Source organism: Canis lupus, chromosome 25 (assembly GCF_011100685.1).
Source record: "Canis lupus familiaris isolate Mischka breed German Shepherd chromosome 25, alternate assembly UU_Cfam_GSD_1.0, whole genome shotgun sequence".
Classification (NCBI taxonomy): domain Eukaryota; kingdom Metazoa; phylum Chordata; class Mammalia; order Carnivora; family Canidae; genus Canis; species Canis lupus.
In genome coordinates, this window is record NC_049246.1 from 35,398,610 (window position 1) to 35,417,333 (window position 18,724).

Below are 18,724 nucleotides of genomic sequence, written 5' to 3' on the forward strand. Positions count from 1 at the left end.
CCCCAACGCCCCCATCCCTGATCGACGCCTGCGCAACAGACCCGCCGGCGGGCAGGTGCGACAGGCGGGGCTCGGGCCTGCTCCGCAGCGCAGCCTCGCAGCCTCGCAGCCTCGGGACCCCGAGGCCCTGAGCACCGACGCTCGGCCTCCCGCGCCCCACCCCCCAACCGGACTCGTCGGCAGGCCTGGGAGCCTCACGCCCCGGGTTTCCGCGCGGCCCGGGCCCCCTCCGCACTCCCGGAGCAAACCGCGCCGCCAGCCACCGTCCCCGCAGAGGTCTGCCTCCCCCGGAGTCCTTCCCAGCCGGGGACCGAGGCCGCGGGTCCGCGGGAACGCGAGCCTGCACCGGGCAGGCTGGGCCGGGGTCCTGGGGCCGCAGGGGCCAGCTCCGCCCTCCCCGAGAAGGACGCGCGAGACCGCAGCGCCCCGCCCGCACCGCCGGCACTCACGACAGCGCTTGCGCAGGACCGCGGGGCGGGGCGGGGCGGGGCGGGGCGATCGCCGGCGCCGAGAGGGCCTCTGTGCGCAGACGCGCCGGGGCCGGAAGGAGCGCGCGGGACCTCTTCCGGGGCAGACGCGCGGGGCGGGGGTGAACTCTTAACCTTTTCCCTTGCGAGGCCAACGGGCTGGAGTCCGCGGCTTCTGCTCGTTTCCTTTCAGTAGAGGCTTATGGCGACGATTGCGTCCGCTCCCCCACAGCAGGCACCGGGGCGGGGCGGGGGGGCTGTGTTGGGCCTTCGCCGCAGTCCTTCCACGAGGTCCCGGCCCGCAAGGGGCACGTTTCGGTTGCGGGGACGCGAGGGCGAGGAGGCGCGCCCGGGACGAGCCTGCGGAGGCCGCGGGGGGAGGCGGGCAGAGGGCTTGGAGCGGGGCCCGAGGGGCGGGCGGGCGGGCGGGCGGGGCGCCGCAGCGGTGCTGGCCCGCGGCCCCTGAGGCGTGTCTGCGCGCTCATTGCCCTTCGACTCGACCCGCCTCCGCCTCCTCCTCCGCCTCCAGAGGTGGCCTTCCCTTCGCGGGAGCGGAGCGCGGGTCCTCGGGCCCCGAGAATACCGCCGAGGCCGCCCCCCTTCCGCAGCCGGCGGCACAGCGGCCCCTCGGCCTCTGCAGGGGCCCGGCGCGTGGTCCTCGGGCCTGCGGTCCGGGAGGGTGCCCGATGGGAGGGTGCCCGCCGGGAGGCTGCCGGCACCAGCGCGTGGCGCCCGTGTAGGTGCGAGTGGTCCGTACCGTCGAAGGATCTTGTGCCGAACACTGGGAACGAATTAGCCTTGCCAGTGGTTTTTTGCTTTTGGGTTTCCTTTCGTTTCTGACCATCCAAAAGGTATTTGTCCTGAAGTGGATGCTAAGTGTTGGGTGAGTGAACAGAGCAGCAGCATCAGGCTGCCCTGAAACCCAGAAGGGTTTTCTGGGGAAGGCGGATACTGTCCTAAGCTTGGTCCCATCCAGTCTGCTCATGTGACGGATGTCCCACTGTCTAGCAGCCGGTTTGTTGAGTTGACCCACGGCTCCTGAAATACACCAACGCGGCTGACCAGGGAATTCCAGGGCATCTAAGAAACACAAGGTGCATGTGATGGGCCCAGGAGACAAGCCACAGAGGCAAGAGTTCTAGGACATTACCTGGCACTTAATTAGCAGATGTATTAATTATGGTTGGTGTGTTCACTTTTATCCTTTCAGTTTTATTTTTTGAAATATCTGAAGTAGGACTTTGAGAGTTATAGCCATTTACACTTTTCAAGGCCTTATTATCAGATTTACGGCTTTTGCAGTTCCCTGTAATTATCTTTGCTTTCCTGTTCTGCTTTGGCATTTGGCACTGTGGCGGCATTAGAAGACAACGGAGGTGTGTTCGTAGATGTAGCCAAACATCCCGGGTGGGCAAGGGCTGGCAAACAGGATCCCGAGAGGTGCTTTGGCTCTCTACACCCAATTCCTTTTTTATTTTTATTTTTAAAAAAGATTTTATTTACTCATGAGAGACACAGAGAGAGAGAGGCAGAGGCACAGGCAGAGGGAGAAGCAGGCTCCATGCAGGGAGCCCGATGTGGGACTCTATCCCGGGTCTCCAGGATCACACCTGGGCCAAAGGCAGGCACTAAACCGCTGAGCCAGCCAGGGGTCCCCTCTACACTCAATTCCTGTTACCTCATGACCACGAACATTTTGGAAGGTGTGTCTGCACCTGGTTGAAATTTCACAAAGTGTTAAAATATTTTTCCACTTGGGAGAAGAAAACCCCCACAAGTTCTTAAAAGAGTAAGTTCATGTTTGCATAATATAAAACTCTTATTTCTTAGTAGGCTGTCACTCTTACTAGAAAATAAACAGTTGGGTGAAAGTCATTACTTCTTAAAATCTAACTGTAAAGGTTTGACCCTAGGCCGAATTCTTCCTATCTGATTTATACTTTAGTGAGAATAAATAACCCTTATTTGGGCAGAGCCAACAAAAAAACCACATACATAATACAATTTATGTATATAAACACTTTAGGTGTGTTGTCAACAGAAGGTACAGTTTGTGTCAGAAAAGTCTAAAGACACTTGACCGTACTGCCCAGGACAGCCCAGTAACTAATCTCCTATTTTAACTGAATAAAACCCCCACATGACTTCTTGGGGGAAAACCAAGGTTTAAAGATAACTGGCTTTCTAAAGGATGGATCATGTTAAATTGCTGAGAATTTGACCAGAAAAAAATTTTCCTATTTGGCTATTTTTTGGGTGCCCCCTCTTTTCACTGTCAAGAAAGGCACAGCTTCACTGTTTAAAAAGTTTGCTGTGGCTGTGGAAGACTTTACCACGGCAGTTTGTCATGACCAGACTGCACTTTGGAGGCCACCACATATGGTGGGTTTCTCACCTCTGAAGCTCTTTTCGTGGAAGGGAAAAGAGGGGTCTGGGGCTTTGCTGATCAAGCAGCATCTCGGGATAGTTGAGGGAGAGGAGGTTCTTCTTCAAGTACCCGTGGGAAAGTTTTTTTTTTTTTTTTTTTTTTTTTAAGATTTTATGTATTTATTCATAGAGACAGAGAAAGAGAGAGGCAGAGACACAGGCAGAGGGAGAAGCAGGCTCCATGCTGGGAGCCCGATGTGGGACTCTATCCCGGGACTCCAGGATCCTGTCCTGGGCCAAAGGCAGACGCCAAACCGCTGAGCCCCAGGGATCCCCTGGAAAGCTGTTTTTTTTTTTTATCTTATTCACCACAGAATTAGAATGCCAGGTCACTGGGGCATGTGACTGGGATGCTTTGCATATTAATGAAGCCTGACCATTTTATATTTCTCTTAGGCTTAGAGATAGACTAAGATGAGTCAATTCTATTTGCCTTCTAGCTATGAGAATAGAAATTTTTGCCTTCAAAATAACTTAGGACCAAGACAGTCCTGAGAAAACACTGAAACAGCAAACAAAAGTAGCAGGACATCTAGCTAAGGTGGACAAGAGTGGCACCTGGTCTGTCAGTGGAGCATCGGTGGAGCTGGGGTCATGATCTCGTGGGTCTCGGGATCTAGCTGAGCCCTGTGTGGGGCTGTGCTCAGCAGGGAGTCTACAGGAGGGTGGTTCTTGTCCTCTGCCTCTCCCCGCACTTACACTCTATAAAGTGAATAAGAAAATCTTTTTTTTTAAGTACCGCTCTAGAGCCTGGGATTCATTGGCTATAAATCTACATTAAGGGACAGATACAGATATAATGTTCCTGGTAATGAAGTTCTCATACCTAGGAACTACAAAGTATGGGGACGAGAAATAGTCATTAACTATGGTGTTAATGACTCCTCTGCAGGGAAAAAAAAAACGGATCCTTGAACTTGTCAGGGTTTCAGGAATGAAGCCCAGCCCACATAAGAGGAGCAGAGGTCAGAACATTAACAAAGGGGCACCTGGGTGACTCAGTCAGCTTCAGGTTATGATCTCAGGGTCCCAGGATTGAGCCCTGAGCTGCACTCCGAGCTCAGTGGGGAGTCTCCTTGTCTCCCTCTCCCTCTGCCTTTCCCCCTGCTCCCCTGTACAACGCTCTCTCTTAAATTAAAAAAAAAAAAAAATTTTTTTTTTTAAAAGAACATTAACAAAACTGGGCTTTCTATGATTATTACTTCTCTGTTGGTTGCCATGTTATTAGCTAGTAGAGGTAGAGTGGCTTCACTTTATAGCTGTGGACAGGAGCATATCTATCTATAGATCTGCCTCAAATAAAACAGTCATATTTTTAAAAGAAATTGAGTCAAATTTAATTGAATGAGAAGCTAATTTTACAAGGGTGAGAGGCATTGGTCATCCACTGGCTTTTTTAAGAATGCACGTTTCAGACATTTTTTGTGTGTTTAGAGTGAGACATGGCCCTATAGACACACTAGACTTGATCGCTGAAGCCGGGTCAGTAGAAACCATTGAAGTTTATTGGCGGTCACAATGCTTACACTGTATGCAGCAAACACCCTTACAAGTCTATCCGCAACCTGATCACGCAAGAAAGGATTCACCACACAGTCGCCAGAGGAGAAGGAAAAAAAAAAAATTAACAGGCTTGTTTTGGGGGGTAAAGGAGAGAAATAAAGATAAAACCTAATTGATGAGTGTCCCATGGGCAAGAGCTGAACTAGAGATGCGTACAACTAGCAGCAGCAATTGTGGAAAAAGTACAAGGCAAATAGCTTTCTCCATTAATTTTCTTCTGTAGGTTAATTTTTTTTAATATTCAAAACATTTATTATGGTTTTCATTTTATAAAAATGTATATTTTTAAAGGGTTGGGAGATTGTTAAATACTTCATGCTAGGCAGACCTTGTTATTAAGAACCCCTCCACTGTAGTAACTTCCTCCAGTTCATACATTCACAAGTGCAGGGTACATATATAAATATCCACGCGCACACATCCACACACACTGCCTCAAGGGCTGGGGAAGACTCAAAGTTATTGGCCACACAACTGGGCCTCTGGTGGACTCATCCAAATGGCTCACCAGGAGAGCAACTGGCTCAATTCCTTCTCTCCGGTCTCTCCCTTTAACAGAGACCGAGAACCCGAAGTCATAGAGTTACATCCGACTTATAAAAGCAAGAGGCATCTGTCTGAGGATGAGGATAAGCAAAGTGGGAAAAAGGATGAAGCTAAGAACACCAAACACTTTTAGCTGGAGTTGTCTGTCACTGCAAGAGGTCAAGGGACCTAGGGCAGCATCTATGGTTGAAGGGGAAGGATGGTGCTCCGCATGGCTTAGAGTTCCTAATAACAAGGGTAATACAGTAACAGGAAGTGATAATTTGGGGGGCAAGGGAAGGGCAATAAGAAAAAATATACATTTGGAATTTTTACCTTTTTTTTTTTTTTTTTTTTTTGCCTCTCTACACTGTGTCACTAAATATATCTCTGCACGTTCACACATCCTCGTCCAGTAAAGCTTCAGGCCACCAGAATACACATTTTTTCCTCACTCGCATACATAACCCCTCACATCAGCATTGGTGCACTAGACTCTGTAAAAATTTTTCAGTCACACTTTTTGTTTTTAAACTTGAGTCAATATAAACCTTGTTCAAAATGTTATGAAAAAATGTACATGTTTATACAAGGCAGGTTGTGGCAGGACACCGGGGGTTCCCCGCCCCCCCGCCCCCTGGGGTGGCCCCAGGAGGAGGGGCTGGAGTCTCACACATTTGTGTCTCTATCTCCTCCCACCACCCTTCCCACCCAACCCCCCAGGAACCAGCAGCGCCCTGCCCCCTAGTGAGTGCACTCACACCCCTATTCCTTGGGGAAGTAGCCAGTTGACTTTGCCAGTTTCCCCACACCCCTGGAGGAGGGAGCCAGGGTCAGCCAGGCCCTCTCCCTTGTAATTGTTTGCCCCTCTGGGCCAGACCAAAGGGACGCTGCTCTGTACAGGTAGAGTCCAAGGAGGTGTCAGCTCATCATGTCATTGCTATTCACGCCGTAAGTGGAATTCTTCATCGAGTCGTTGACTTCTCGACGGAATGCCGACAGGTTCTGGGTGAACCTGCAGAGGGGATGCATGTAGGTTGGGGGAGGAGGGTGGGAGGGAGAGGTCTCGGCCTAAAATATTTCTGGCAGAGAAGTGGCTACTGAGAGGCAGAATATATGAATTTGCTTCTAAGGTCAGTTAACCTTAGTCAACTTTCAGACCCTAGTGGAAAGCTGGGCTAGTTGTGCACACCTTTCTACCTGACAACCTTGTGGCAGACCCAGAGATCTGGTCAAATCTGGGCTTTGAGGGCCATCTCCGGCTCAGGACAACACAAAAAGCATCTCACAGAGGTGGGAAGTAATCCTCCCAAAGTGAGGACATGAAGAGAAGGAAGTGGTCTCAGGGCTTAGTGCCAGGATGTGCGGTAGCTGCGCATGGCTACTGATCACTAGAAATGTGCTCGGTGCAGTTGAAGAACTCAGCCAAATAAAATGAGGTTAAAATTCAGTTCCCCAATTGTACCTTAATTTTAAATTAAAGTGCCAAATTTCAAATTAATTAAATACAATTTAAATATTAATTCACAAAAGCCTGATACCCAATTCAGTTGACAGCCAACTTCTAAGTGTATATAGGAATCTATTTTGTCAACTGTATATTTTATGAAGTCTTAGTATTTCAAATGAATATTTAGCATCCTAGCTGAGATGCCCTGTTAAGTGTACAATACACAGGATCTTGAAGACTTAGTACAATAAAAAAGAAATGTTAAAATTCTCAATTTTTAAATATGGATCACACATTGACATGATAATCTGCATATATTAAATGCAATGTATTAAAATGAATTTTGTCTGTTTCTTTTTACCTTTTTTAAAATGTGGCTACTAAAACATTTAAAGTTACTTATGTGGCCTGTTCTACTGGACAGCACTGCTCTAAGATGGCCTCTAAAAGACTCTTAAGGAATCTCCTGTTTCGATGACTTGAGAAATGGCCTAGGATTTCTCGGTAGGGCCCTCTACACTCACCTGTCTCTGTTTTTCGTAAGAAGATTTCGCTCGATGCCTTCCATCAGGTTTTCGAAACACAGATGCATAGCCTGCTGCTTCTCTGGTGGCTGGCTGTTCACGATACTGTTCCTTAGGTCAGAAAAATACTGCAGGGCAGAGTGAGACATGGTAAGGAGAGGAGATGGGGATTAGCTCTCCCTCATCTGCAGGGCTGAAAGGATGTTCTTCTCTAAGACACAGAATTATCTACCAAATGGGGTACCTTTTTTGAATCAGGTAAGGATGTGCAAGATAATGTACCTTATCTTACTTGAAAATCAAGAGTTTTAAGTGTAAATACTCTAAGGGTCATCTGATCTAGGTTCTTCTTTTTTTTTCTTTTTTAGGATTTTATTTTTCAAGTGATTTCTACACCCTAAGTGGGGCTTGAACCTACAACTGACTGTGAGATCAAAAGTCACATGCTCTACCAGCCAAGCCTGCTAGGTGCCCTGATCCAGGTTCTTTTTATAGAAACCTCTAGACTTCCTTATGTTTGTTTGTGGTAGAGCTGGAACTAGAATTTAGGTCATAGGTGGTCTGCCCTCTAGGTGTGTGTATATATATATATATATATATATATATATATATATATATATATTTTTTTTTTTTTTTTTAAAGATTTTATTTATTCATGAGAGACACAGAAAAGAGAGAGAGACAGACAGACACAGGGAGAGGGAGAAGCAGGCTCCATGGAGGGAGCCTGATGTGGGACTCGATCCTGGGTCTCCAAGATCACACCCTGGGCTAAAGGCGGTGCTAAACCGCTGAGCCACCCGGGCTGCCCCTGTATATTCTCTCCTAATAACACTTCCTCATCCTTTGTCTGAATTGCCACACATGCTGACTTCTAACAGTTCACTGATTATGTGCTGTTGAAAAATGAACAGTGCATGCTCAGAAAGTGGGCTGTTTTCTCTCTGCTTCACCATTGTGGGGTGTTCCTATAATGTTTCTTACAGTGCCTTGGAAAATGACAGCCAAACGCGTGTCTATCCATGCTTCTGGCTCTGGGCACCAGGGGCTAGCTCTCTTACCTTTTCATTAAGTAGTATCAAGCCAAGTAGGGGCCGAGACATAGACCACTGGTTCCTACAGTCTTCAAAGATGATGATGTTCAGCACCGTTGACAGCATCTGGAAATGGAGAATCTGAGGCAGTGATCTAGTGTGTAGCTACCCAAGACAGAATTATAGATTCTAAATGAAGAGTCTGTTGGGTTGAAGGCCTCTTCTGTCTAGGATAAGCCAGGCAAATAGTTTATGAAGCTTTATTTTAATCCTCTATTACAAGGTAAATTTTCTACCATATTTCCTGTCCTATTCTTTAAACTGGTTTGATAATTCCTTTAAAAATGGACCTTCCAAGTTCACCCTGATTTTTGTGGGGAATGGGATGGGTCAAACAATGATTACAGTAGGCAAAATCAATTTACACTACAGCTCCCAGGTACTTGTTTGAGGAGACAGTTTTATAACATTCTGAGGATATGATGCAAATATGAATTATTTCACGGTTTCTTTAGAGAACAAAACAAAGATGAGATTGGTTAAAATTAATAGCTAAAAGCTAAATAATTCCATTGATCCCATTTCCTTATTGATTTTTATCTAGTATATTTTTGCAAATCTTACTTCTGGAAAGATGCTTCATACAAATGGCAAACATATGGTTTGATCTCTGTGTGGTCAGTTATTTCCTTTTATCCTGCATTCTTTTAAAAAAATGAATTATTTATTCTTTTTTATTCTAAAAAAATTATTTATTTATTCATGAGAGACAGAGAAAGAGGCAGAGACACAGGCAGAGGGAGAACCAAGCTCCATCGGGCAGGGAGCCCTATGTGGGACTCGATCCTGGGACTCCAGGATCATGCCCTGAGCCAAAGGCAGATCTTAGCCGCTGAGCTACCCAGGCGTTCCCCACCCCCATTTTAAAAAATACTTATTTACTTATTTATGGGACATACACAGTGAGGCAGAGACATAGGCAGAGGGAGAAGCAGGCTCCCCGTGGGGAGCCCAATGTAAGACTTGATCCCAGGACCCGCGATCACACTCTGAGCCCAAAGGCAGATGCTCAACCACTGAGCCACCCAGGTGCCCCTTATCCTGCATTCTTGTTCCCATTTTGTAAATGGGAGTACAAACTTTACAGCAATGGGTGAACACAGTCGTTGTAGGAGGATGGGTCCAAGGCGTAGAGGCTCGTATGATACTTGGAAAAACAATTAAGAACTTTTTTTTCCTTCTTCAGGTTTTTTTTCTTTTTTCATTTTTAAAAAATATTTATTTATTCATGAGAAACACAGAGACAGAGAGAGACACAGGCAGAGGGAGAAGCAGGCTCCATGCAGGGAGCCCAACGTGGGACTTGATCCTGGAACTCCAGGATCACGCCCTGGGCTGAATGCGGTGCTAAACCACTGAGCCACCTGGGCTGTCCATCCTTCTTCAGGTTTTAAATATCTGATAATTACTCACCAAACTCAAAATCCATGGCAATTTTAAGGCATAAATTTCACTTCAGCAGCATTGGGCTGGTGAGATGTTAGACTCCTCATTTTGCTTGGCTTCTCCTCTCTGAGAGGTTCTTCAATGCAAGACACCCTACATCACCTCCCAATGCTCATGTTCCTTACCTGCTGGATCATCTCTGGATGCTGCTGCATGATATGCAGAAAACGGTCACTCTCCTGGTTTAGGGGTGTCGTCCTCTTCTTGGTGCTCCGTGACAGTTGCTTAAAGAGGTATGTCACGATGTGGTCCAGGCAGGAGCAGCAGCCTGTGCATACCATGGTGTCTAAAAGAATGAGGGGCAGGGGTGGATTAGAGCAGGGATGGAATGGCTGATGGCGACTGGGCAACTAAGGGACTGCCCTCAGCTGAGATCCTTTAGAGGAAGAGGTACCCCAGCAGCCTGGGGACTGTCCCAGTTCAGTCACCCTGTGCTTGGGTGCTTCCTGTTGACCTCTCACCATCATATAGCAAGGTCCAATTCTAAGCTTGAAAGTGACCATGTGGTAATAGACAATATAAATTAGTAGTATCGACATTACTGACTCAATGTGATATGGATATAGGTCTTCTGCTTCATAAAAAATGACAAATAATTTACAACCAGCAAGTATTTCTACTGTGCCAAATATTGTGTTAAGGATTTTTCAGGTATTATCTCCAATTTATCCTCCTGAGAATTCCAGGAGGTAGGTGTTCCATTTTACAAATGAATAAACCAAAGTTTGGAGAGGTTATGTGATTTGCCTCCAGATCACACTGCTAATAACTGGACAAGCTGTGATGGGAATCCAAGAAGTCTGAGTTACTGGAGGAAGGTCATTAAACCTAGCTTCCTACTGCCTAACAACATTTGCAATTTGTTAGAGATACCGTATTCCTTATCATCGAAGCACTTTGCGGGGAGCGTGGAGGGCACACAGGGAGCTGCAGACTCCTCTCTGCATTTTACCGAAGGGGACACTGCAGCCTGACTTGTGGACAGAACTCTGACAAGGTAAGGCACAGGCCAGAGGACTAAGGGATAAACCATTAAAGAGTCAACCATTCCGTTTCTGTTTGTGCAGATGTCCCTCCATTTTCAAGAAGCTATCAAACAGCTTTCCAAAGCAATGTCGGATACCTTGGCTGGACTGTCCTAGGAATGGCTCTGCACCCTGCTGGAAGTAAATGCCTGTCAAAGGAGGGGCGTGGAGGTGTAACCCACCACAGCAGGCAATCCAAAGTCGTTCTATGTGCACTTGCAATACATTGTGATATTTTACAGTTGACTTAATCTTCCTATTTAGGTTTGGTTTAGCCTAACATAAAAAAATGGTTTTTATTCTCTGAACACATGCATACCTACTAAGACTCCTTGAAGGCAGCCCAGAAACAAAGGAGTTGACAGGAACCACATGGAGGAGGATGAAAACTTGTGGAGCTGTGTGAGCACATTCCATAGCCTCCTTCCACTATCCTCAGGTAAGAATCCAATATTCTAATAGGGCTTGAGGGCCCCTGTGTGATCTCCAGATTTGCCCCATCCACCTCTCTCCCCTGCTCCTCCGCACCAGTGTGCCAGCCACCTGGATTTCCCGACTCCTGCCCGCAGGTGCTAGTACTTGCTGCTCTGCTGCTAGGAAGCCTCTTCACTAACCTGCTAACCCGTTCAGCTTTTTGGCCTATACTTTGATATCAATGCCTTTGGCCAGCCTTGTTTGACCCCACCTCCTCAAAACCAGGAGTTTAGGTATTCTTCCCAACAGCTCTCACAGGACACCCTCTGCATCCCTACTGTAGTGCATAAGTAGGTAAGTGCAGTAAATAGGCACTTATCTACATGTCTGTTTCATCTAGCAGATAAAAAGCTCTGAAAGGATAGGGTGGTTATTAATTACTATATCCTTAGTGCCTAGCAGAGTGCTTGGTCCTTAGGATAGGGTGGCTAAATTTTTATGGATGAGAATGTATCCATGGGTCATACATATACCCCAAAGTGGTAACCCTTTTGGACATGGGGGCAAAATTCTCCCTTTCTGTGAAGTGGTAAAAAGCAACCAATCTAGGTGCTCACCAAGTGCAGTAAGTCCTTCAGAAATGGAAGAGAGAATATACATGATGACATGAGGTTCCAGACTTGCAATAAAGTTCATGTGGTCCTGGGTCAGGACTTCCAGTAGTGAATAGTAAGACTGGCTGAGCTTGGGGTAGTCCTGTGGGAGAAGAGGAGGATAAAAGCTGAGGCACTGTTCACCTAAATATTCAGAGAGCAAGATCTTTTTTTTTTTTTTTTTTTTTTTTTTTAGGATTGATGATTTTAGAGAGAGAGCAAGTGAGCATGAACTGGAGGGGCAGAGGGAAAGGAGAGAGAATCTCAAGCAGACTCTCCACTAAGCATAAAACCCGATGTGGCTTGACTCACGACCCTGAGATCAGGGTCCAAGCCAAAACCAAGAGTCAGATGCTCAAGTGATTATGCCACCCAGGTGCTCCAACACGGAGAGCAAGATCCTAAATAAAATAGCTGAGTGCCTTTCAGATGGGAAGACAAAAGAACTAGCTGGAGCTAGCTTATAGTTTCCCAGAGAAACATTCAATCATAGCGTCAGGCAAAATAACAAAAAAACAAAACCCCAAAACAAAAACATCTGATTGTGATGAGGGGCTCGGATCCTGTCGATGAAGCTAAAGACTTACCAGGAGGTCACTGTGGGGAATAGAGAGGAGCAGCTTGATGAAGGTCTGTAGAGCATTGTCCAGCGCATCATCTCCATAGAGACGGAAGACTCCAAAATTGACGTAACTCCCACTGAGGGCAGCCTTCAGCATGGAGAAGCAGATGGAGATGCCCTTGAGCTTCAGTGCATAGACCTGATCCTTTGGGACCTCTCCTAGTGTCAGGATGCGATTGCCTGAGTAGACAGATATGTGATATATACATTTATTCAACCACATTGTAACTGATAGTTTATGTCACCAACTCAACCCTCTTATTCAAAGGCACTCAGTGCCAGCTGCCTATCCTGGCTGTGCCAGAGCTTGCCTACACTGCACACAGTGTGGTGACTGCACTGAAATTCACTCCCAAGGTTATGCTCCTCTAAGGCACTTACCATACATTGTTATCATCTTGCTGGTTTCTCTGAAGAGTAAGATGCCATTGGGGGAAGAGACATCAAATTGGAGTCGCTGAGACCTGAACAGAGAACACAGAAGCAGAGGAAGTCAGAGGTATGCTGCTGGAAGACCAGGGTACTTCAGGCTCTCATCTGAGTACTCTGGGTGATTCTTTTTGCACTAAGATGTACATAATTCCTAATGTAGATTAACGAAGTTAAAGATACTTAACCAGTGACAAAATTTCTGTCTTGAAGACTGACATGCCAGACTCAGGTTCTGCTCCTCAAATTAAAAATATTTAAAAGAAACAAAAGTGAGGTAGTAGACAAAATTACTCTCTTAAAATTCTCCATTTGATTAAGTTATGGCTTGTATGACAGTCATTTCTTGGTAGTAGTAAATCACGGCCCCTCAGATATCAGCCTACATTTACCTTCACAGGTTCAGTGGCACCTGAGGGTACCAGGAGAAGGGACTGAGAATGCTACAAAAGAGAGTACATAAGGCAAGCATTTTAAACAATTTGAGTTTTGAGTTCCTGACTGTTCCTTTGACCAGAGAACCTCTTTGGTTTTCACCACCTTTTAATGATTTTCTAGATAGTCTTCTGAAGGACTCTAGTGGTTAAAGCCTCAAACCCAGGAGTCTTTCTTGATTCTTCTTTCCTTTCCTCCCCATCCTGGATCCATCAAGGTCTAGCTCTACAACATGCCCCGAATCTATCCACTTCCTATATGGTTCTTCTGCATCCACTCTTGCCCCTCTATGGTCTCATTCTTTAGATAGTACGGGTATACCTTTAAGTAATGTAAACGAGGTCATTTTAATCCTGTGCTTAAAATACTTCAGCAGCTTCCCGCTATAATGAGAATGCACGCACTTTCCTCGTTACTGCTGTACTAAGTGTCTCCAGGGCTGGGCCTCTGCCCACCTGTTTGACTCCTCCTACTCTGGCCTCCCTCATTCACCATGCTCCAACAAGTGCCATTTTTCTGTCTCAAGTCCCAGTGAGCTCATCCCATCTTAGGACTTTTGCAGTTGTTTTCACTGTTTAGGATGCTCTTTCACCTTATTTTTGTAGGGCTACTAGAATCTTTCTTGTCATTCAGATCCTGGCTTAAACATCACCTTTTCTGAGAGGTCAGTTCTCTGACCCTCCTTCAATTCCTGTTATTAACTTTTGCATAGCACTTACCACTATCTGAAATGATTTTTCCATACTCGTTTTACTATTTGTCTTTCCAAAATGTAACATCTAAGAGGGGAGAGGTTTTGTCTGGCACAACAGCTAGATAAGTGGCTGGCAGAGTAGATGCTCTCAAATATCTATTTTGTAAATAAATAACTCTTGACTATGAGCCTCCTAGGAGAGAGACTACAGGGTCTATGAATATTACCTACCTCCTCAGTAAGGTAGTCTTAAAGGGAGTGCCATGTCAAGCACCTAAAATTCTAGTGAAGTCAAGGTAATGGATTTTTCTTTTCCTCCATCCCTAAATTCTTGGGCAAATTTAAAATTCAGTATTTTGGGAAGCCTGTCTTACTTTCTAAGTAAATCTTTACCCATCCAGCTGCAATTTGCCAAATAGACACCTTTCTTAAAATGGGGTATTCTAATGAATCTGGCATCACTCTTGTCTCTCTGAAATGTGAACTTTGAAATGTAGTGTATATGACACCAGTACTAAATGTTAACTTTTATATATGGGTGCGGAAATCAGAATATTGGTTGCCAGATTCACCTCTTGTAAGGATGAGTTATCTTGTGACTTTCCAGAGTCACTTATTTCCTACGAGCAGCTATGGCTTTGTGTGGCTGGGACACCCTTCTCTCAAACAAACAAAAATATATACACATTAACTTTTAGAGATGTTTTTCAAATTCTGATAGCAGTGAGTCTTATTATCTTCTACAATCTGCCCAAACATGAGATAAAATCTATTCTCCCAGAATTCTCTGATGGGATCCCTGGGTGGCGCAGCGGTTTGGCGCCTGCCTTTGGCCCGGGGCACGATCCTGGAGACCCGGGATCGAATCCCACGTCGGGCTCCCAGTGCATGGAGCCTGCTTCTCCCTCTGCCTGTGTCTCTGCCTCTCTCTCTCTCTCTGTGACTATCATAAATAAATAAAAAAGTTAAAAAAAAAAAAAAAAAAAAGAATTCTCTGATAAAAGGGCAGTTGTGTCCTTTGAAAATCTTCTTCCTGCTTACCTGTTATGAACTAATTCAGCCATCAGCTTGAGCACAGGTGTAGTGCAGGCTGGATCATGGTACCATAGCTCAATTGCCCGCTGAAGAATTGGCATGTAGGATGGATATCTGTAAGTGAAAAGCTAAGGAAGCATTCTAAATCCAGAAAGGTACAGAATTGAAAATATTTTTCTGCGCTGGGCAAGCACAAACTGTCAAATGGAAGTTCTCCAACTGCCTGTCTCTTGCTTGCTAATCTTGCAGTCTTTCTAACTATAAGGTGCTAAGGTGACTGTGTGCTCCTGAAATTGTAATAGGCATCTAAAAATGCACTGTCATTTACATAATGACTTTCATCTGAAGAGCATCATGTATCTCGTATTGTTATTTATTCTCTTTTCCCTTTTGTGACATGAAAGGGAATCAGCTATTTCTGTTATATAACTATTGGAGAAACAAAGGCACTCAGCTTTGAAAGGATTTGTTTAAGGTTATGAATTCAACAAGGTTAGACTTTCTCATTCCTAGGAAAGCTTTTTTTTTTACTATATTGAGAGGTCTCTTTTTTCTTTTCTGACTGTAGCAAACTTCACGTGCAGCAGTTCTGCAGGCATCTGTATCTGGGACCCAGAAGAGAAAGTGGGAAATGACCTCATTCATTGCCCCATCCCTCTGACCCAAGCAGGCAGCGTTATGCCATCACACCACTGTGGAATGGCACCTCACACGACACAGGGCAGGCCTTTGGTGGCAACTCTTTGCCTTCGTTGCTGCCTCACTAATCCTCCCGCGCTCCCTTCCCTGATGACTCCACCACTTGCAGTGGCAAGCTCCTGGTCTGTATTAGGATACATCCACTCAAACAGCATCATGAAGCTGGTCTTGGCATTGAAGGCGAAAGCTATCCCTCTCAGGTCTCTTACAAGGCCAACCAGAGTTCGCTGTAGTAGAAGGCAAAAATATATTACAATAGAAGAAAAACCAAATCTATAACCATTTGATGGGGATTTCACAAATGTGTAACCAAATTCTTCCATCACTCAACAAATACTCCTTCCCAGATATTCTGAACTGATCTCTTCCATACTAGGATAGAATCTTTTCACTTGGAAAATCAGTTTTGAAAACTTGCTATATACTAAAAAAAAAAAAAAGCAATGGTTCCTGCTCCATCACAGCAAAAACAGAGGCTAATGTTTTAAAATGTGATAACTCATATGTAGAAAGTAGAAAAGTAAAAAAGCTTGACTTACGAAGAGTTAGAAAAAAAAGAAAAAATGGCCAAAAAGTTCACACAAGAGGCAGAAGGACTATATATATCCTAAAGGTCTGGTACCACACCTTATTACAAAGGCATTAATATCATAGGAACTCAAATGCAGACCCTGCTGGAAGACATAGAAGCCTACATGTTACTTCCCCCTTTGTCTGGGGTGTCTGGAAAGAAGACTGTGTCAATTCCTGGAGCTGTAAAGTACACTTTTATAGAAGAGACCATACCCTAAGAGGTCAGATACTATGGCTATAGTTACACTGCTAGGTGGCCAAGAGGGCCACGGTTAAGATTGGTACCATCAAGACTCCAAATCCAGGGCAGCCTGGGTGGCTCAGCAGTTTAGCGCCGCCTTCAGCCCAGGGCTTGATCCTGGAGACCCAGGATTGAGTCCCACATCGGGCTCCCTGCATGGAGCCTACTTCTCTGTCTGCCTCTTTCTCTCTCTCTCTCATATGAATAAATAAATAAAATCTTAAAAAAAAAAAAAAAAAAAAAAAAGACTCCAAATCCAATGAATGCTCTTTCTCAACAGAACTTTTACTTATCCTATGGGCCCTGAACGGCAGTAAGACTATTTTGAAAGGCTAATAATCATCAATAGGCTCAAGGCACGTTTCAGTGTCCTGACTCATTTGTCAAAAATTATTGCACTTCTGCTAACATAACAGCCCACTTTAGGCAAAGTTCTGTTCCTAAACTGATAAATAAGTTGTTTTCAAGCCTAAGACACAGTCACTTAAAAGACTTATTACATGATGTAACAAAGACATGGATAATGTTTGTAGTTCATGGCCCAAATGGTTCTTTTCATTAATTTTACTTGCTTTGTACTAAAGCAATGGGGAAAAGTGCTGCTAAACTAAAGTGATGAGGAAAAGGGTTACTACTCACTAATGCCCCTCAATTATCCTTGGTATTGGTTGGTACTCTAGCTCAAGTAACTGATATGCTCCACACTAACCTCAGCTTTGAATAGTACCTATCTCAAGAGGAGAGAGAGCTGGATAAAGTGGTGTTGCTCTCTAACTTCTCTTGTGATTTGGAGACAGAAAACGAAGGGGCTTTCTAAAGATGAAAACAGAATTTTAGAATATTAGGTAAAGCCTAGCATTTTGGGGGCAGTACTTCTGGCTATCTGGTGACTGTAATTCAGCTTCAGTGTCATTATGAACACTGCAAAAATGTCCTACAAATATTAATGGTCTGGTGCTTCTGGTTTTTGTACAGAGACCTACAGATAAGGAGAGCAGATGTGTGTGAAGATGAGGAGAGCAGAAATTAAGAAATGATAATTCTGAGAGCCAGAAATCAATAACGAAAAGCAACTTTAAAATTCCATATATATATGGAAATTCACAAACCCTTCTAAATGACTCCTGTCAAAGAAGAAACCTTAATGGAAATTAGATAATACTAATTATCTAATTAGATAATCTATTAGATATATCTATTAAGAACTGAATGATAATGAAAACATTACATATAAAAAGTATAGACTCTGGAGGCTTAGATTACAAAAATGTTAATATACTTAATGTTATTCAACTATATGCCTAAAAATGGTTAAGCTGGTAAATTTTATGTTACGTGTTTTTTAATTAAAATAAAAAACCAAACAAAACCAAACAAAACCAAAACTGACCTGTGGAATAATATACCTAACAGGAACAGTTGTAGTTTTAAATGATTATATTAGGAAAGAAGGAGGGCTGAGAAGAAGTTAGGATAAAGGAAAAACCCCAAGGAAAACACATGAAAATAAACATAAGGAGTAGAAATAAATGAAATAGAAAATGCAGTTACAGAAAATTCAAACAAAGCAAAACAAAAATTATTATTTTTGTGAAGACTAATAAGATTAGCACATCTCTAGCAGAACTGATATAGAAAAACAGAGAAAGCACTAATAAGCAGTATTAAAAATGAAAAGGGAACATAACTAAAGATATAACAGAAATTAAAAAGGCAATAGGAAAACATATAAAATAACTTTATGCTACTACATTTGAAAATTTAGACAAAACATCCTAAGTGCTGAAGAACACACTTTAATATAAAAATAAAAGACTTTATAAATAATCTCTACTGGTTCTTCTATTTCAAAATCCCAGGAGTCCAAAGAGATTGAATAAAAAGCAAAATCAGTGGAAAATGTATGGATGAGCACTATTTTCTGCAGTGCTAGCTAATCTAGTCTCTGTCAGGGGCTGCCTAAAAGCAGAAGCTGGTCTATCAGTGGGTGAAAGACTCACCTTTGCCTCTTGCTCGTTGAAACTATTAGTGCTAAACATCTGGGCCACAGCCTCAAACGCTGCTGTGAGTGGCAGCATGAACTGCTCATACTGATCTTCATCCTCTCCTGTAAGGAAAACAACCCTTATAAACTCCAATATAACAAAGTCAAAGCTGCATATGCAAGGGAAGTAAGATGGTATGAAAGGTGAGCAGACCCAAGGACAATTCAAGGGGGCCCCTTTATCATCTCCACAGGTAATAGTAGTAATTTCAAGAGTGAAATGTATATACAAAGATAATTTTTAAACTAAAAAAGGGCAGAAATCTTCAGTCCAGGGATGTCCATATTTTTTTCAGACACTGAACCACAAAATCATAGGTTCCTATGCGTACAAGATAGTGTATTTTTATTTACTTCTCCTTAA

General features: G+C 44.2%; 2 protein-coding genes and 1 long non-coding RNA gene across 4 annotated transcripts in view; 1 reads left to right on the forward strand and 2 right to left on the reverse strand.

The window, feature by feature from the left end:
- Nucleotides 1-656: 656 nt before the first annotated feature.
- On the reverse strand, nucleotides 657-2,162 carry LOC119877508 (uncharacterized protein FLJ37310-like). The gene is made up of 3 exons (XM_038573022.1): nucleotides 2,146-2,162; nucleotides 956-1,235; nucleotides 657-827 (listed from the first exon to the last, which is right to left on the reverse strand). The coding sequence occupies exons 1-3, from the start codon at nucleotides 2,160-2,162 to the stop codon at nucleotides 657-659; spliced, it is 468 nt and encodes a 155-aa protein (XP_038428950.1).
- Nucleotides 2,163-4,377: 2,215 nt separating this feature from the next.
- XPO7 (exportin 7) overlaps nucleotides 4,378-18,724 on the reverse strand; it is a 40,503-nt gene continuing 26,156 nt past the window's right edge. For both annotated transcript variants that reach the window (XM_038573902.1, XM_038573903.1), the window contains exons 19-28: nucleotides 18,317-18,423; nucleotides 15,641-15,729; nucleotides 14,810-14,917; nucleotides 12,592-12,674; nucleotides 12,176-12,390; nucleotides 11,553-11,691; nucleotides 9,622-9,782; nucleotides 8,018-8,116; nucleotides 6,957-7,084; nucleotides 4,378-5,997 (exon numbers count right to left, since the gene is read on the reverse strand). In XM_038573902.1, coding sequence (XP_038429830.1) covers nucleotides 5,904-5,997; nucleotides 6,957-7,084; nucleotides 8,018-8,116; nucleotides 9,622-9,782; nucleotides 11,553-11,691; nucleotides 12,176-12,390; nucleotides 12,592-12,674; nucleotides 14,810-14,917; nucleotides 15,641-15,729; nucleotides 18,317-18,423 — 1,223 coding nt within the window. In that variant the 3' untranslated portion in view covers nucleotides 4,378-5,903. The remainder of the gene's footprint in view (nucleotides 5,998-6,956; nucleotides 7,085-8,017; nucleotides 8,117-9,621; nucleotides 9,783-11,552; nucleotides 11,692-12,175; nucleotides 12,391-12,591; nucleotides 12,675-14,809; nucleotides 14,918-15,640; nucleotides 15,730-18,316; nucleotides 18,424-18,724) is intronic.
- On the forward strand, nucleotides 9,347-15,972 carry LOC111092483. The gene is made up of 3 exons (XR_005378695.1): nucleotides 9,347-10,960; nucleotides 11,785-12,709; nucleotides 15,372-15,972. It is a non-coding gene; the product is annotated as an uncharacterized LOC111092483 (long non-coding RNA).

Bases quoted from the DNA above. Each gene is read 5' to 3' on its own strand.
- LOC119877508 (XM_038573022.1), bottom strand. The intron at 828-955 runs GCAATGAGCGCG...CGGCCTCCGCAG, and splicing joins GAGGCGGGTCGAGTCGAAGG to GCTCGTCCCGGGCGCGCCTC.